At 42.2% G+C, this 16204-nt stretch overlaps 1 protein-coding gene across 1 annotated transcript in view; it reads left to right on the top strand.

Moving 5' to 3' along the window:
* LOC130306430 (uncharacterized) overlaps positions 1-15788 on the top strand; it is a 36046-nt gene extending 20258 nt beyond the window's left edge. The window contains exons 2-5 of the mRNA XM_056552098.1: positions 3926-4102; positions 6058-6157; positions 12963-13093; positions 14717-15788. Coding sequence (XP_056408073.1) covers positions 3926-4102; positions 6058-6157; positions 12963-13093; positions 14717-14986 — 678 coding nt within the window. The 3' untranslated portion in view covers positions 14987-15788. The remainder of the gene's footprint in view (positions 1-3925; positions 4103-6057; positions 6158-12962; positions 13094-14716) is intronic.
* Positions 15789-16204: the final 416 nt, after the last annotated feature.

The following is a 16204-nucleotide window of genomic DNA, read 5'->3' as shown; positions in this document are numbered from 1 at the left end:
CCAGCCATCCACTGTATGGCTGGAGGCTGTATGTCTGTGGGGGAACTGTGCTGCCAACCCTAATGTGGGGGAACTGTGCTGCCAACCCTAATGTGGGGGAACTGTGCTGCCAACCCTAATGTGGGGGAACTGTGCTGCCAACCCTAATGTGGGGGAACTACAACCTAATTTGGGGGATCTATACTGCCAACCTAATGTAGGGGGTACTGTGCTGCGTACTTAAAGGGGTAGTCCACTAATAAGATATATGTGTGCATAGGAATTTGTTCGTAGTTTAAAAATTTTTTTTTTATCTATAGTTCGGCCCTCCAAGGGGACCGTGAACTAGCCCCCCCCCCTCCCCCCGTTTAAAAAGTTTGAGGACCCCTGATCTACATCCACCACACAACTCTCTTCAGCTATTCTGCTAAAACACAAGCATCTTTGTCCATTACAATACTCGCATCTACTGGCTTCTTCTAGCTATTACAATCCTACAAGTCTCACAGTTCACATGTTCATCTCCACAGTCAATCATGATTACCGTATATGCCGGCGTATAAGACGACTTGGCGCATAAGACGACCCCCAACTTTTACAGTTAAAATATAGAGTTTGGGATATACTCGCCATATAAGACTACCCCTCCTACCGTGATGTACGGTACCTTGTAGTTCCCCCCCCCCACATTAGGTAGGCATCATGTTTCCCCACATTAGGTAGGAAGTATAGTTCCCCCCACATTAGGTAGGAAGTATAGTTCCCCCCCACATTAGGTAGGCAGTATAGTTCCCCCCCACATTAGGTAGGCAGTATAGTTCCCTCCCCCCACATTAGGTAGGCAGTATAGTTCCCCCCACATTAAGTTGCCAGTTCCCCCACATTAGGTTGCCAGCTCCCCCACATTAGGTCATCAGTTCCCCCACAATAGTAGGCAGCTCCCCCACAATAGGTCGGGAGTTACCCCACATTAGTAGGCAGCTCCCCCACATTAGTAGCAGTACCCTACAATAGGTCGGGAGTTCCCTCACATTTGTAGGCAGCTCCCCCCACATTAGGTCAGCAGTTCCCCCACAATAGTAGGCAGCTCCCCCCACATTAGATTGGCAGCTCCCCCCAACAGACCTACAGCTTCCAGCTATATACAGTGTATGGCTGCAGGCTGTATGTCTGTACTGGTCTGCCCCACAGTGTTCCGATCACCGTTCCTCTGGCCCGGGTCACCATCTACTGCTATGGCCTATGGACCATAGCAGTAGGTGTAGGGACCGGGGAGCGATGACCGGATCACTTAAGATAGCACGGCCGGTCACTCACCAGGCCCCGGTCGGCGCGGTCCTCCTGGTCCTGCGCTCCTCTGCCTCTATGGTTGTAGGCACGGGACGTCACTGACGTCCCGTGCGTACAGCCATAGAGACGGAGGACCGGACCGCAGGAGGACCAGAGGAGGACACGCGCCGCCGGGGAATGGTAAGTGACCGGTGGACATCCGTATGTCCCGAAAGGGATGTCCGGCATAGGAATACCTATGATTATCTGCCCTGGCTGGCTCCTGTGTGCGGCTGCAGGCGGGGGCCGGCCAGAGCAGGTAAAAAGTAATACTGTATACTAAAAACCAGGGGGCCTCCAGCTGTTGTAAAACTACAACTCCCAGCATGCCCGGACAGCCTTTGCCGTGCTGGGAGTTGTAGTTTCACAACAGCTGGAGGCACCCTGGTTTTTAGTATACAGTATTAGTTTTTACTTCCTTTGACCGGCCCCCGCCTGCAGCCACACACGGGAGCCGGCCCGGGCAGATAATCATAAGTATTCCTATCCCGGACCTCAATACCCGGCGTATAAGACGACCCCCGACTTTTCAGAAAAAAATTGCGGGTTAAAAAGTAGTCTTCTACGCCGGGATATACGGTAAGCCAACATTCTAATGTGACCACAAACTACATTAATAACCTCCTCAAGCCATTATACACTTAACCTAATGATCTTTGCTGTCATCAACAGTTAAAGTTATACCTGAGATGTCTTCAATTACTGTACACTCTCCATCTTAGCTTGCGGTGCTGATCAATGAACTTAGCTATAGACCATAATGGCCCATTGATTTCTATGGGCAGAATTTGTTAATGTTATAGGTACAACACAAAAGAAAATACAGCAAACCCCTCCTCAAGGTCCGGGAGGCGTCATACACCAGCCCCCAGTGACCTCACAAACCCGCCAAAATTTGAAAATTTTGAAGTCCCCTCCACTGTATAAATACCTACACTTCATAATAAGATAGCGGACCTGACGAAGAGAGGAATCCCCTCTCGAAACACATTGTCCTGAGCACCCAGCTATCTGTGTAACTGCTATTACCTATGTATAATCTATGCTTCGGTGAATAAAAGGTTATCACAGCACACTGTCTGCAAAAACTGCTTTCTATGCCCCGGTGAAGAGCCGAACCGCAAGTCAGACTTGGGATTATCCCCCACCAGGAATACCCATAACCTGCCTCCAGTTAATAGTGGGTAAAATTGGTCCCTGCCCTGCATGATTGATGAACAGTGCTCGGCTTCCAGCCATATACAAAAAGGAACACTAAGATAACGCATCCTAGATCTGAATGAATGAACTAATTGTATTAAATACTTTCTTCTTTACATAGTTGAATGTGCTGATAACAAAATCCCACAAAAATGATCAATGGAAATCAAATTTGTCAACCCATGGAGGTCTAGATAGGGAGTCGCACTCAAAATCAAAGTGGAAAACCACACTACAGGCTGATCCAACTTTGATGTAATGTCCTTAAAACAAGTCAAAATGACTTGTAGTGTGTGTGGCCTCCACGTGCCCGTATGACCTCCCTACAACGCCTGGGCATGCTCCTGATGAGGTGGCGGTCTCCTGAGGGATATCTTCCCAGACCTGGACTAAAGCATTTGCCAACTCCTGGACAGTCTGTGTGGTGCAACGTGTGGCATTGGTGGATGGAGCGAGACATGATGTCCTAGAGGTGCTCAATCAGATTCAGGTCTGGGGAAAGGGCGGGCCAGTCCATAGCATCAATGCTTTCCTCTTGCAGGAACTGCTGACACACACCAGCCACATGAGGTCTAGCATTGTCTCGCATTAAGAGGAACCCAGGGCCAACCACACCAGCATATGGTCTCACAAGGGGTCTGAGGATCTCATCTCGGTACCAAATGGCAGTCAGGCTCCCTCTGGCAAGCACATGGAGGGCTTTGCGGCCCCCCAAAGAAATGCCACCCCACACCATTACTGACCCACCGCCAAATCGTTCATGCTGTAGGATGTTGCAGGCAGCAGAACGTTCTCCACGGCGTCTCCACACTAATTCGTCCTGTACCATGATAACGCTGGTTTCTATTTACAAAACGTTGGGGGGATGCTAGGGTAAATGGTATTTTAACTTTCAATCAGGGATTGGAAAGAAAAGGGAGTTTTTGGAGGATCTGCTATAGGGAACATTAGAAATGACCCAACAATAGAGGAATGAAATAAAACACTATAGATCCTCCAGCAAACAACCCCTAATTATAATACAAGTTTGGATGGAACTTGATCCAAATAACTGGTTGTGTTTTTAATACACAGTTTTTGTAGTATTTTGAGCACATTATAGGGGTATGTTAATAAAAGTGTTATTCTAAAGGGGTAACCCTAGAAATAGGGCTTAGTCCTGGAGCGGCTGTGGGCCCTGAAGGGAATTGGTTCAGAAACTGGCATGGAACTGACAGATTCCCTTTAACCCACTATTTGAAATGAAGCACATCAGAGGCTGGATAACACAATTATTTGAGTGATAGAATGCCTTTTTGAATGCAGTTTTCATTGGTAACCCTGTCGAGTTAAGATACACTAGTGTCCTGTTCCTGCAGTCTTTCTAGCCTTTCTACACATATTACCTTTATTAGAAAATGTATCCTTTGTGTTTTAGAACTTGTCGGGAAATGCGTCCCATGGGATTTGGAGGTCAATTGGAGCCATTTCAGGAGGACGTTATGGTTACGGGACACAATCTGAAGAACCTAGGCCAATCAGTCGCTATCCTGTACCATACAAGAAAGACTTGCCCTATGATATAGTGGAAGTAATGGAAGAGGTAGAGAGGAAGGTAATTATACATAGAAGCAATATGTATTTACAATAAGGACTGTCTTCATACAGAAATAACATTCATTTTCTTCTTCAGAACAGCCTTTAAATGGAGGTTGATCTCTTGACAACTGTAGGGACAGAAACAGAGAGGTTAAACATTCCTGCCCTGCCCTTTTGCTCAGAGGGCTTTCAGCAGAGGGGTCAACTCTTGAAAATTGTGACAGGTATTCTGTCAAAATATTCACGTTGTCGCTAACACTGTTAGAAGAGCCTATGGTTACAACTGTGGCTCGGCAATACACTGTCAAAGAACAAAAAATAAATAAATAAATAAATAAATAAACATACTGAGTTCTAAGGCCTATAAAATCTTGGAAAACTGGCAGACAGATACATACAAAGAAAAAAGCAGAAAATCAGCAGGGAAAGTCCAATATCTGACCCTAGCAAAAAGGGACACAGGAAAAAAAGCAAACTTACCAAGCAATGTCATAAAATATGCAGGATGGCTTGGAAGCCATCATTCAGAACTGAAGGGTCCTTAAGATCCTTAAAGTCAATTATGGAATAATGTTCAGATCGCTTTTGCCAAGAAAATGTCAAAGGGGAGATTTATCAAAACCTGTGGAGAGGCAAAGTTGCCCATAGCAACCAATCATATTGCTTCTTTCATTCTTAACAAGACCTGTGAAAAATGAAAGCAGCGAGCTGATTGGTTGCTATGGGCAACTGGGTAACTTTGCCTCTGCACAGGTTTTGATCTCCTCCAAAGTGCTAAAAGCTAATGGGGGAGACTTATCAAAAGCTGTGTGAGTAGAGGAAAAGTTGCTCAGTTGCCCATAGCAACCAATCAAATCGCTTAATTTCTTTATCAGAGGTCTTTTAAGAAAATGATAGAAGTGATGTGATTGTTTGCTATGGGCAACTGGTCAACTTTTCCTCCTTTCTCACTCTGGTCTATACTGGGAATTCAGATGGAATGAATAGGGTCCAGAATCCCTCAGGGCTCAGTGATCTCATTAGATCTGAGAGACACGTACTTTCATATATACCAATCCAGGTACCAAACTTTCAGGTAGACTATTATGATGAATTTAAGTGCATTCCCTTCAGAGTCTTTAAAAAAAATGATCCTGACAAATATATGAACAAAGCTGGAAATAAACATCTCTCTGTAACCGGATGATTTCTTGCTGAAGGCAGATTTAGAGACGGGAGAGAGTCAGGGGCCACGTACAAAGGTCAGGTTGGCTAATACATACACAGAATCAGCTCTTCTAGTCAGAAGTTAGTTAGGAGTTCTTCTAGATTCAGATTATCAGATCTGTTGCCTCCCAAAGGAAAAAAATAAATAAAGACTAATAACAAAAAAATTCTTAAGCCCAACATAAAAAAGCTGCCATTGTAAGAGATAAATAAATGAAACAACTGTGTAAAGTAATGACTATGAATATATTTTGTGTCAACAGCATCCATGCAGACCAAGGTATTTCAGTAGCCACAAACTCTAAACAAACCCTGTGTAGTTTTATCCTGCAGCCATACTCTCTTTCTTCCCACCGCTACATCTTGTTAAGAGTATGTACGCGGTACAATTTTCTTGTATGCAAAAAACAGTCAACTATGGTATTGTGTATGTCCAAATAAGTAAACGTTATAATGTAAGTCAATAGGATTCAAATTCTGCTGTATTGCTTCCTTTAACGTGTTTTCCTTTTAAAAGTGTATAAAATGTATATCTTAATGTAAGCAAAAATGCAGTGTCTACCCAGCCTGACATACTTTCTTTAATATCATAACACAAAATCAATTCACGTTAAAGAAAAGTTAAAAAACAAATTTATATCATTTGTTCTTAGGTTATTTTGTTAATAAAGCAGTTAGGTGGTAAAATATTCTTAAAGGATCTCTAAAAAGGCCTGATGCCATCCATGTATTCTGAATATTTGACATGTTTTTGTTTTTTTTCAGGGTGGTTTTTTACCAAATGTTTTTAAAGCAATGGCACACCGGCCCAATGAGTTCAGAGCATTTTTTGCTTATTATGATGTCCTTATGAACAAAGAAACCGGTAAATACCTTATTCTGAATTCATCTGTTTCTGAGGCTATGTTCATATACAGTATTTTGGGTCATTTTGTGAGCTGTTTAAAAGCTCAAAAGCAGACATAAAATAAAGGCTATAAATTATGGTATGAAATAGAAAAAAAAAAACTATATGTACCTACCCCTGATCCCCCTGCAGTTCATAGTTACATAGTTACATAGTTAGTACGGTCGAAAAAAGACATATGTCCATCAAGTTCAACCAGGGAATTAAGGGGTAGGGGTGTGGCGCGATATTGGGGAAGGGATGGGATTTTATATTTCTTCATAAGCATTAATGTTATTTTGTTCCAGGAATGTATCTAATCCTGTTTTAAAGCTGTTAATTGTTCCTTCTGTGACCAGTTCCTTAGGTAGACAGTGCCATAAATTCACAGTTCTCATGGTAAAGAAGGCGTGTCGCCCCTTGAGACTAAACTTTTTCTTCTCCAGACGGAGGGAGTGCCCCCTCGTCCTTTGGGGGGGTTTAACCTGGAACAGTTTTTCTCCATATTTTTTGTATGGGCCATTAATATACTTATATACGTTTATCATATCCCCCCTTAAACGTCTCTTCTCAAGACTAAACAATTGTAACTCCTTTAATCGCTCCTCATAGCTAAGATGTTCCATGCCCCATATTAGTTTAGTCGCACGTCTCTGCACCCTTTCCAACTCCGCAGTGTCCCTTTTATGGACAGGTGCCCAAAACTGAACAGCATATTCCAGGTGAGGCCGTACCAATGCTTTATAAAGGGGGAGTATTATGTGCCTGTCCCTTGAGTCCATGCCTCTTTTGATACATGACAATATCCTGCCGGCTTTGGAAGCAGCAGCCTGACATTGCATGCTATTCTGTAGTCTGTGATCTACAAGTACACCCAGATCCTTCTCTACCAGTGACTCTGCCAGTTTAATCCCCCCTAAGACATACGACGCATGCAGGTTATTAGTACCCAGATGCATAACTTTACATTTATCCACATTGAACCTCATTTGCCAAGTGGATGCCCAGACACTTAGTCTATCCAAGTCATCTTGTAACTTATGCACATCCTCTATAGACTGTACCGTGCTACAAAGCTTGGTGTCATCTGCAAAGATAGAAACAGAGCTGTTAATACCATCCTCTATATCATTGATAAATAAATTAAACAACAGCGGGCCCAGTACTGAACCTTGGGGTACACCACTAATTACCGGGGACCAATCAGAGTACGAATCATTGACCACCACTCTCTGGGTACGATCCATGAGCCAGTGTTCAATCCAGTTACAAACTAAAATTTCCAAACCCAAAGACCTTAACTTACCTGTCAGACGTCTATGAGGGACAGTATCAAATGCTTTCGCAAAATCCAGAAACACTATATCCACAGCCATTCCTCTGTCAAGGCTTCTACTCACCTCTTCATAAAAGCAAATTAGATTGGTTTGACAACTTCTATCCTTAGTAAACCCATGCTGGTTATCACTTATAATACAATTATCCCCTATGTATTCCTGTATGTAATCCCTTATATGTCCTTCAAACAATTTACCCACAATGCACGTTAAACTTACCGGTCTATAGTTTCCTGGGGAAGACCTAGAGCCCTTTTTGAAGATTGGCACCACATTCGCCTTGCGCCAGTCCCTTGGCACAATACCAGACACCAGAGAATCTCTAAATATCATGAACAGGGGTACAGATATTACTGAACTTACCTCTCTAAGAACTCTTGGGTGCAATCCATCTGGCGCTGGAGATTTGCTTACATTTATATCACTTAACTTACCTTGTATCATCTCTACATTAAGCCAGTTCAGTACATTACATGATGTGTTACCAGCACTGACCTGGCCAATGTCAGCTCCTTCTTCCATAGTGTATACAGAACTAAAGAACCCATTCAGTAGCTCCGCCTTCTCTTGATCGCCTGTGACAACCTCCCCATTATCATTATTAAGGGGTCCTACATGCTCTGTCCTTGTTTTTTTGCATTTATATATCTAAAAAAATATTTAGGATTAGTTTTGCTTTCTTTGGCCACCTGTCTCTTGTTTTGAATTTTTTCTGTTTTTATTACATTTTTACAGATTTTATTAAGCTCTTTGTACTGTTTAAATGTTATCGCTGACCCATCAGATTTGTATTTTTTGAAGGCTATTTTTTTGTTGTTTATTGCTCTTTTAACATCATTTGTCAGCCATGTAGGATTTAGTTTTAATTGTTTATATTTGTTCCCCTTTGGTATATATTTAGCTGTATAGTTATTTAGAGTTGATTTAAAGATGTCCTATTTACCTTCTGTATCAGTATTTGAGAACACCTCCCCCCAGTCTATGTCCTGTAGTGCAGCTCTCAGCCCAGGGAAATTTGCCTTTTTAAAGTTATATGTTTTTGCCTTCCCCGCCTGTCTTTGTTTTCTACATTTTAAGTCAAAAGTCTATTACCAAGGTTTTCCCGCACAGTTACATTACCAACCAGCTCTGCGTTGTTGGAAATGATCAGATCCAACAAGGCATCACTTCTTGTTGGGTCCTCCACAAACTGGCCCATAAAATTATCCTGCAATAAATTTAGGAATTGACGCCCCTTTGTAGTTTTAGCCAACCCCGGACCCCAATCTATATCTGGATAGTTAAAATCTCCCATTATTACCACTGTACCTGCCCGGGCGGCCCTCTCTATTTGTTTATGAAGCCGAACTTCTATCTCTTCAGTGATATTAGGGGGTCTGTAGATTACACCAAATATTATTTTTTCAGTATTTCCCTCCTTTTGTAATTCTACCCACAATGATTCCACATCCTCAGAATCATCACACACTATGGCATCATTCACACTGACTTTCATACCACTTCTTACATACAGACAGACTCCACCACCTTTTCTGTTCATTCTATCCTTGCAAAACAATGTAAACCCCTGCAGATTGACAGCCCAGTCATGCGAGGAGTCCAGCCATGTCTCAGTGACCCCAACTATATCAATATGTTCCTCCAGTATCAAGGCCTCAAGCTCCCCCATTTTATTTGCTAGGCTTCTGGCATTTGTGAACATACACTTTACATTTCCATCCTTTATGTTATTGGGGTTAATGGGATTCAAGGGTGTAAGTTTTATTTTCCTATGAAGCCTATTCCTATTAACTATTCTAACCCCTCCCTCCGCTCCACCCCCAGGTACATTTATAATTCCCACCTCTCTATCTACACTATCTTCCCCCTCTTTGCTGTAGGTTCCCTCCCCCCAAGTCCCTAGTTTAAACACTCCTCCACCCTTCTAGCCATCTTCTCCCCAAGCACAGCTGCACCCTCCCCATTGAGGTGTAGCCCGTCCCTACGGTAGAGCCGGTAACCGACAGCGAAGTCAGCCCAGTTCTCCATGAACCCAAACCCTTCCTTCCTACACCAGCTTCTGAGCCACTTGTTTACCTCCCTGATCTCCCGCTGCCTCTATGGTGTGGCTCGTGGTACTGGTAGTATTTCAGAAAATACTACCTTGGAGGTCCTTGCCTTAAGCTTGCGGCCTAAGTCCCTGAAATCATTTTTAAGGACACTCCACCTACCTCTTACTTTGTCATTGGTGCCAATATGTACCATGACTGCTGGGTCCTCTCCAGCCCCGCCCAGCAACCTGTCAACTCGATCCGCGATGTGCTGAACTTGTGCGCCAGGCAGACAACACACTGTTCGGCGATCCCGGTCTTTGTGACAGATTACCCTGTCTGTCCCCCTAATAATTGAGTCCCCCACCATTAGTACCTGTCTGGCCTGCCCTGTACTCCTCCCTCCCTCCTTACTGGAGCAGACACCCCCCTGGCGGTCAGAGGCGGTATCCTGCTGCAGTTCTGCTAGCTCTGTAATGGCATCCCCCTCATCTGCCAAGCGGGCAAACTTGTTGGGGTGTGCCAGTTTAGGACTAGCCTCCCTGACACTTTTTCCCCTACCCCTCTTTCTAACTGTAACCCAGCTAACTGCCTGACTGTCCTGCAACTCCGTCCCACTGTCCCCCCCCCCCCACCTCTATTCCCGAGAGTGCCTGCTCAGTGAGCACGAGACTCCTCTCCATGTTGTTAATGCTTCTCATTGTTGCCAGTCGCCCCTCTAAATGCAGGATCTGGGCTTCCAAACGGACAACTAGCACACATCTAGCACAACAATATGCACCCTCAAACTGTTGTTCAAGGATTGCATACATTGAACAGGATGTACATTGGACTGCATTTTCCAACATGGAGGCCATCTAGTTATGGGGATTTCACAAATGTATAGGAAAAAACAGACAGTCAAAATTACACTCAAAATTTTTTGTAGACCTTGTTGGTTCAGAAATTAACACTCACAGCGATCTCAACCTCCTGCTTTCAAACTCCTGTTTTTGAAACTCCTCTTTCACGCCCCCTCTTACACAGCAACACTCAGAAGAGCAAGCTCTCAATAAGAGTCCCAAGCTAGGATTTATACACCTGTGCCCAATCTACTCCTCCTCCCCCCAAAATTTGAATGTAGACTATAGGCAGTCGCACCCACTCCACAGATTCACTCCGCACAACAGATAATCACAGTTTTTGAAACTCCTCTTTCACGCCCCCTCTTACACAGCAACACTCAGAAGAGCAAGCTGAAGTTCGACTTCATCCAGTCCCTTGATCTTCTGTCTTGTTCCTGCTTCTGAGAGCTTGGTTCAGGACTTGCACGCTTGGCCAATCATTGGCCAAGATGGGACACCACTGCAAACAGTGGTTGGCTGAGCGGGCAGGTCCTGCAGCAAGCAGTAAAAAGACAATAGATAGAGACCAGACAGAGCTATATAAGAGCTGCAGAGGGACCAGGGGTAGGTAAGTTTAGGGTTTTAATTTTCTACTTTTATATGTCCCAGCAGTATATGATTTTAAAACCAATTTAAGAATACACCAGAATACCTATTTGAAAAAGTGCCCTTTAGCATTTCCAGTAAGGCAGAATTGCAGATTCAGCCAGAAATATTAATCAATAGTCAAACAGGCTAAGTGTTATATATTTTCTTTTTTAGAGTTGGCCACTTACCATTTATAATCTAAACAATTGTGTAGGAAACTGATGATGGGTCTGGTCCACTATGAAGGGGACCTCCCTTAATGAAGTCCTTATGCCACAATATGAAGTACTGTAGGATTGTCATAGGAAAATAACGCCTTCATAAGCAAACGTCCTGAAGGGGAGTTTTTATATAGCAATTTTGTCTAACAAATGTTTCTTCTTTAACCTTCCCTCTCGGGCCATTTTCGCGCTTTTGTTTTTTCTTCCTCACCTTCTAAAATTCATAACACTTTGAATTTTTCACCTACAGACCCATATGAGGGCTTGTTTTTTGCACCACCAATTTTACTTTGTAATACCATTAATTATTTCACCACAAAATCTACGGTGGAACCAGAAAAAATATATATTTGTGGGGCAAAAGTGAAGAAAAAAAAACGCCATTTTGTAAATTTTGGGTGCTTCCAATACTACGCAGTACACTTTTCAGTACAAATGACACCTTATCTTTATTTGGTAGGTCCATACGGTAACAAGGATACCTAATTTGTATTGGTTTTATTTTTACTACTTAAAGGGGTACTCCCGTGGAAAACTTTTTTTTAAATCAACTGGTGCCAGAAAGTTAAACAGATTTGTAAATCACTTCTAATTAAAAAATCTTAATCCTTCCAGTACTTTTTAGGGGCTGTATACTAAAGAGAAATCCTAAAAAGAAATGCATTTCCTCTGATGTCATGACCACAGTGATCTGTACTGACCTCTGCTGTCCATTTTAGGAACTGTCCAGAGCAGGAGAAAATCCCCATAGCAAACATATGCTGCTCTGAACAGTTCCTAAAATGGGCAACAGAGGTCAGCAGACAGCACTGTGGTCATGACATGAGAGGAAATGCATTTCATTTTTGGATTTCTCTTTAGTATAAAGCCCCTAAAAAGTACTGGAAGGATTAAGATTTTTTTATAGAAGTGATTTACAAAGATTTACAAAACTTTCCGATACCAGTTGATTTAAAAAAAAAAGTTTTCCACGGGAGTACCCTTTTAAAAAAAATTATAACTACATGCACCAAAATTAGTGTGTTTTAAAATTTTAAAACCCGCCGCAAAGGGGTTATAGGTTCACAAAAGGTGAGCATATTTTCTACCCAAAGGGCTTTTGGGACATTTAGCCCACAGAAGTACGCAAGGTGCTGCCCTCCATTTTTCTATTTCTTTACCCTCCCTTCACGAGGGGGTGTGATGACCCCTGAGCTAAATGTTCCAAATGCTGGGGAGTGGAGTACCCCTTTAATACCGGACATCAGACCGATCGGTGCTGATGAGCGTTCACCTGCTGAGCTCGCGTCATACAGCGGGAGCCCGCAGTGGACATAAATATATGTTAAATGGCTTCTCTGGCCATTTCTTGTTGTGTTAATAAGGGCTCAGGTTTAAGTCTGTACGCACACGCTACTGTTGCCATTAGTTCCTGGTCCTGCTGCTCAATACGTCATGGTCTCTACTTTCAGACAAGGAAGTGGTCACTGCTGTGGCCATTGAGTGGGCACTTGTTCATGTCCAGATATCCTCAGGAACTAGTGAACAACGGAGAAGGGGTGGAAGTGGGGGATTATGGCACATGAGTATAGACCTGGGCACTTTTGAACTTTAAAAAATTGCTGGACAATCCCTTTAACATATTTTCCGTAATATATTATGAATGTTATTAACATTACATGAGAAGATTTAGGACTTTTGGTTACATATATTTTCTGTAAAAATGTGTGCAATTTTTCTTTTAGGAAGTGTATCCAAAGCTGATAAAGAACTCATCATTGTAGCTACCAGTGCGAACAACAAATGTCCATATTGTGTAACTGCTCATGGTGCACTGCACAGAATATATTCCAAGAAAAAGACATTGGCTGACCAGGTAAACATCTACCACTTTTTTCCTGAAATGACAATATAATCTCCTACTGCGTGCTACAAATGGTGGTCAAAACTGGAGTGCGGATCTGATGGAATTATTCTTCATAGTGATAGTTCAGTTTTAGGATCAGTCTTTCACTATACAAAAACTTACCTCAGGTCTCAACAGTACTTAGTTGGCATTCTCAGATCATCATCAAATTAAAAAATAAATAATTTATTGTCCTGTGCTGGCCTGAGTCTCTCCTATTTGTGACCTCCTTTTGAGCAGCGCCTCCAAGACCATTTTTCCTTTCTCTACTATTTGCGATTCTCAGATCATGACAACCAAGAAGCCTGCGTGAAGTAGTGAGATGATCAATACTAATAGGAACCAGCAAATAAAATATTATGGGAGATGGATTTTTCCACCACGCTAAGTAATGCAGACTCCTTGGCAGTCATATTACGTGACTCTAAGAAAACTTCTAAGATTTCTGCTCATTAAACCCCTTGTGAATAAGACTTTAGTGGATATGTTAGATCAACTCAAAATTGAGTATTTTAGGTTCTCATACAGCTATAACTTGCACACTGCATCATGCAGCAAACGTGTAAATTTGCAGATAAATTATGAGATGAAAATCTAATGTTCTGTTTGGCATAAAGCTCCTGGCATACATACCAATCCTCTATATAGGTCCCAATGTGTACAGCATATGTAAAATTAATTTCCTTCTGGCATACACTAGGCTAAAACATAGTGGCCTAACATTTTTAACTTTTACCGTTTGGGAAAGCAACAGCTACTACTCTTTCCTATATAGAGGAACATAGTAAAAAATGGAATACTTTTATATATTTTTTCCTTTACCATGAGTCAGATATTGAATATGTTTCAGATCGTGGGGTCCGACCGCTGGGGCCCCCCCCCCGCGATCTCCTGTACGGGGCCTCGGCAGCCCGTGGGAAGGGGGCGTGTTGACCACCGCACGAAGCAGAGGCTGGAACACCCCTCAATACAACTCTATGGCAGAGCCGGAGTGCTGCCTTCGGCAATCTCCGGCTCTGCCATAGCGATGTATTGAGGGGGCGTGTCAGCCGCCGCTTCGTGCGGTGGTTGACACCCTCTATCAGACCAGCGAGCTGGGGCATCGTACAGGAGATCGTGGGGGGGGGGCCCAGTGGTTGGACCCCCCACGATCTGAAACTTATCCCCTATCCTTAGGATAGGGGATACCTTTTTCAGCACTGGACTACCCCTTTAAAGAGCATTCCGAGTTACATTTACTTTTTCCCGATCTACAGCTTCATTCATTGTCAATAAAGCTGCCAAAAGAGCAGAGTACAGTGCTTGACTCTTCGGCAACAACACAGACAATAAATGGAGCACTGCGAACATGCGCAAGTTACCGCTCTGATCAAAACAAAGTAGTCAAGGATGCGTTCTGGAGAGAGCGAGTGTCCCATCTGTCTGACATCCCCTTCCGTATGAGCTAACACTTGGAATAACTCTTTATCTGGTTAATGGTTACAGACTGGATTGCAGTTTTTTAAATGTTATGTATTTCACAGATCTTGTTTGTTAGTTGGTATGTAACCCTGTACTGTATGCTACTGCTTTTCATTCATTTGTGTTTTATAGGTCACTATCAATCCAGAGCTAGCAGATCTCAACCCTAGAGAACGGGCCATGCTGGAATTTGCTTTGTCGGTTGCTAAACCAGAAAATATAACTGAGGAGCATTTTAGCAAACTTGCAAAACATGGCTTTGATCGTGAAGATGCATGGGATATCGCTATGATTACTGCATTTTTTGCAATGGCTAACCGAATTGCTCACTTAACTGATTTGCGACCAAATGAAGAGTTCTATACACTGGGGAGACTTCCCAGGGAAAAGTCTGAGGAATGAAAATGTTGTTCTGTTCCATAACAGATTCAGATAATGACCTCTGCATTGTATGAATACACCAGCAAACTGTTACTGCACCGGTACACATTCATGTTTGTAACATCAGGACACTCATTTCAATAATTATACATATCGAATATATACATATACAGAAATCATATGTTTTATTTTTTATTTTTTATTAAACATGTCATTTTATTAGGCAAATATGTAATATGTAGTAGATTATGTACATGAAGTCCACATAAATTGCATATTTTTGAAATCTCTTTCTCATACAGGGTTTTGTTACAACACTACACAATTTTGTCACAATACATAGATGAGTCAGGACCACCACACCATGAGTCCAAAGATAGGGACCCTCCTCTGACATCCATAGATTTTCCATAGACCTTTTTCAGAAATCCTTGCACATTACTATTAAAGCTTGTTTCCTCTAAACACAATGTTAATGTCTGTTATTGGGGTTCTTAACTTGCTTTCTATTCTATAGCCAATTTTTTCAAACATTTTTAAACTACTAGAGAGACCTCCGTTACGTTTGGCATTTTTGAATTTGCAGAGTAATTGTATGTGTACCTATTTTTGGGTCAAAGAGCAGCCAGAATTTGTTTTCATATCATGCATATAGTGGGGGAGATTTATCAAAACCTGTGAAGAGGAAAATTTGATCAGTTGCACATAGCAAAAAGATTGCTTCTTTAATTTTTCACAGGTCATTTTAAAAATAAGAAGCAATTTAGTTGTTATGGGCAACTGGTCAACATTCCTCTGCACAGGTTTTAATAAATCTCCCCCCCCCCCCCCCCCCCCCCCCCCCAAAAAAAAATAAATAAAAATAAAATAAAAATAGATAAGACAGCAGCTTAAGCCATTATTGCAGATTGAAAATACTATATTTTTATATCTGATAAGACATAAGCAACTAGTCATATACACATTTCTTAGATCAATACATACAACTGTGAAAAACCATTCTATTTTTGCTGTTGAAATTTCTAGAATGTGTGTTCTGATTATCAATAACAATGGTAGAATAGAAAGATGGAGTCTATTTGTTACACAAATAACCAGTATGAATCTAGATGTTTATTACTCAATGTATTTTGCACAGTGGTCCTAAATAGGTTAATGTGTCATGAAGCCTCCTAATGTAGAAGTCCATATCTTCCGTTAATGATTGTAGAAAATTCTATCACCAGTAATAAAATTTCT

This window comes from Hyla sarda, chromosome 1 (genome assembly GCF_029499605.1).
Source record: "Hyla sarda isolate aHylSar1 chromosome 1, aHylSar1.hap1, whole genome shotgun sequence".
Classification (NCBI taxonomy): domain Eukaryota; kingdom Metazoa; phylum Chordata; class Amphibia; order Anura; family Hylidae; genus Hyla; species Hyla sarda.
Note: the sequence above shows the minus strand (reverse complement) of the source record. Positions and strands in the feature narration are given on the sequence as shown.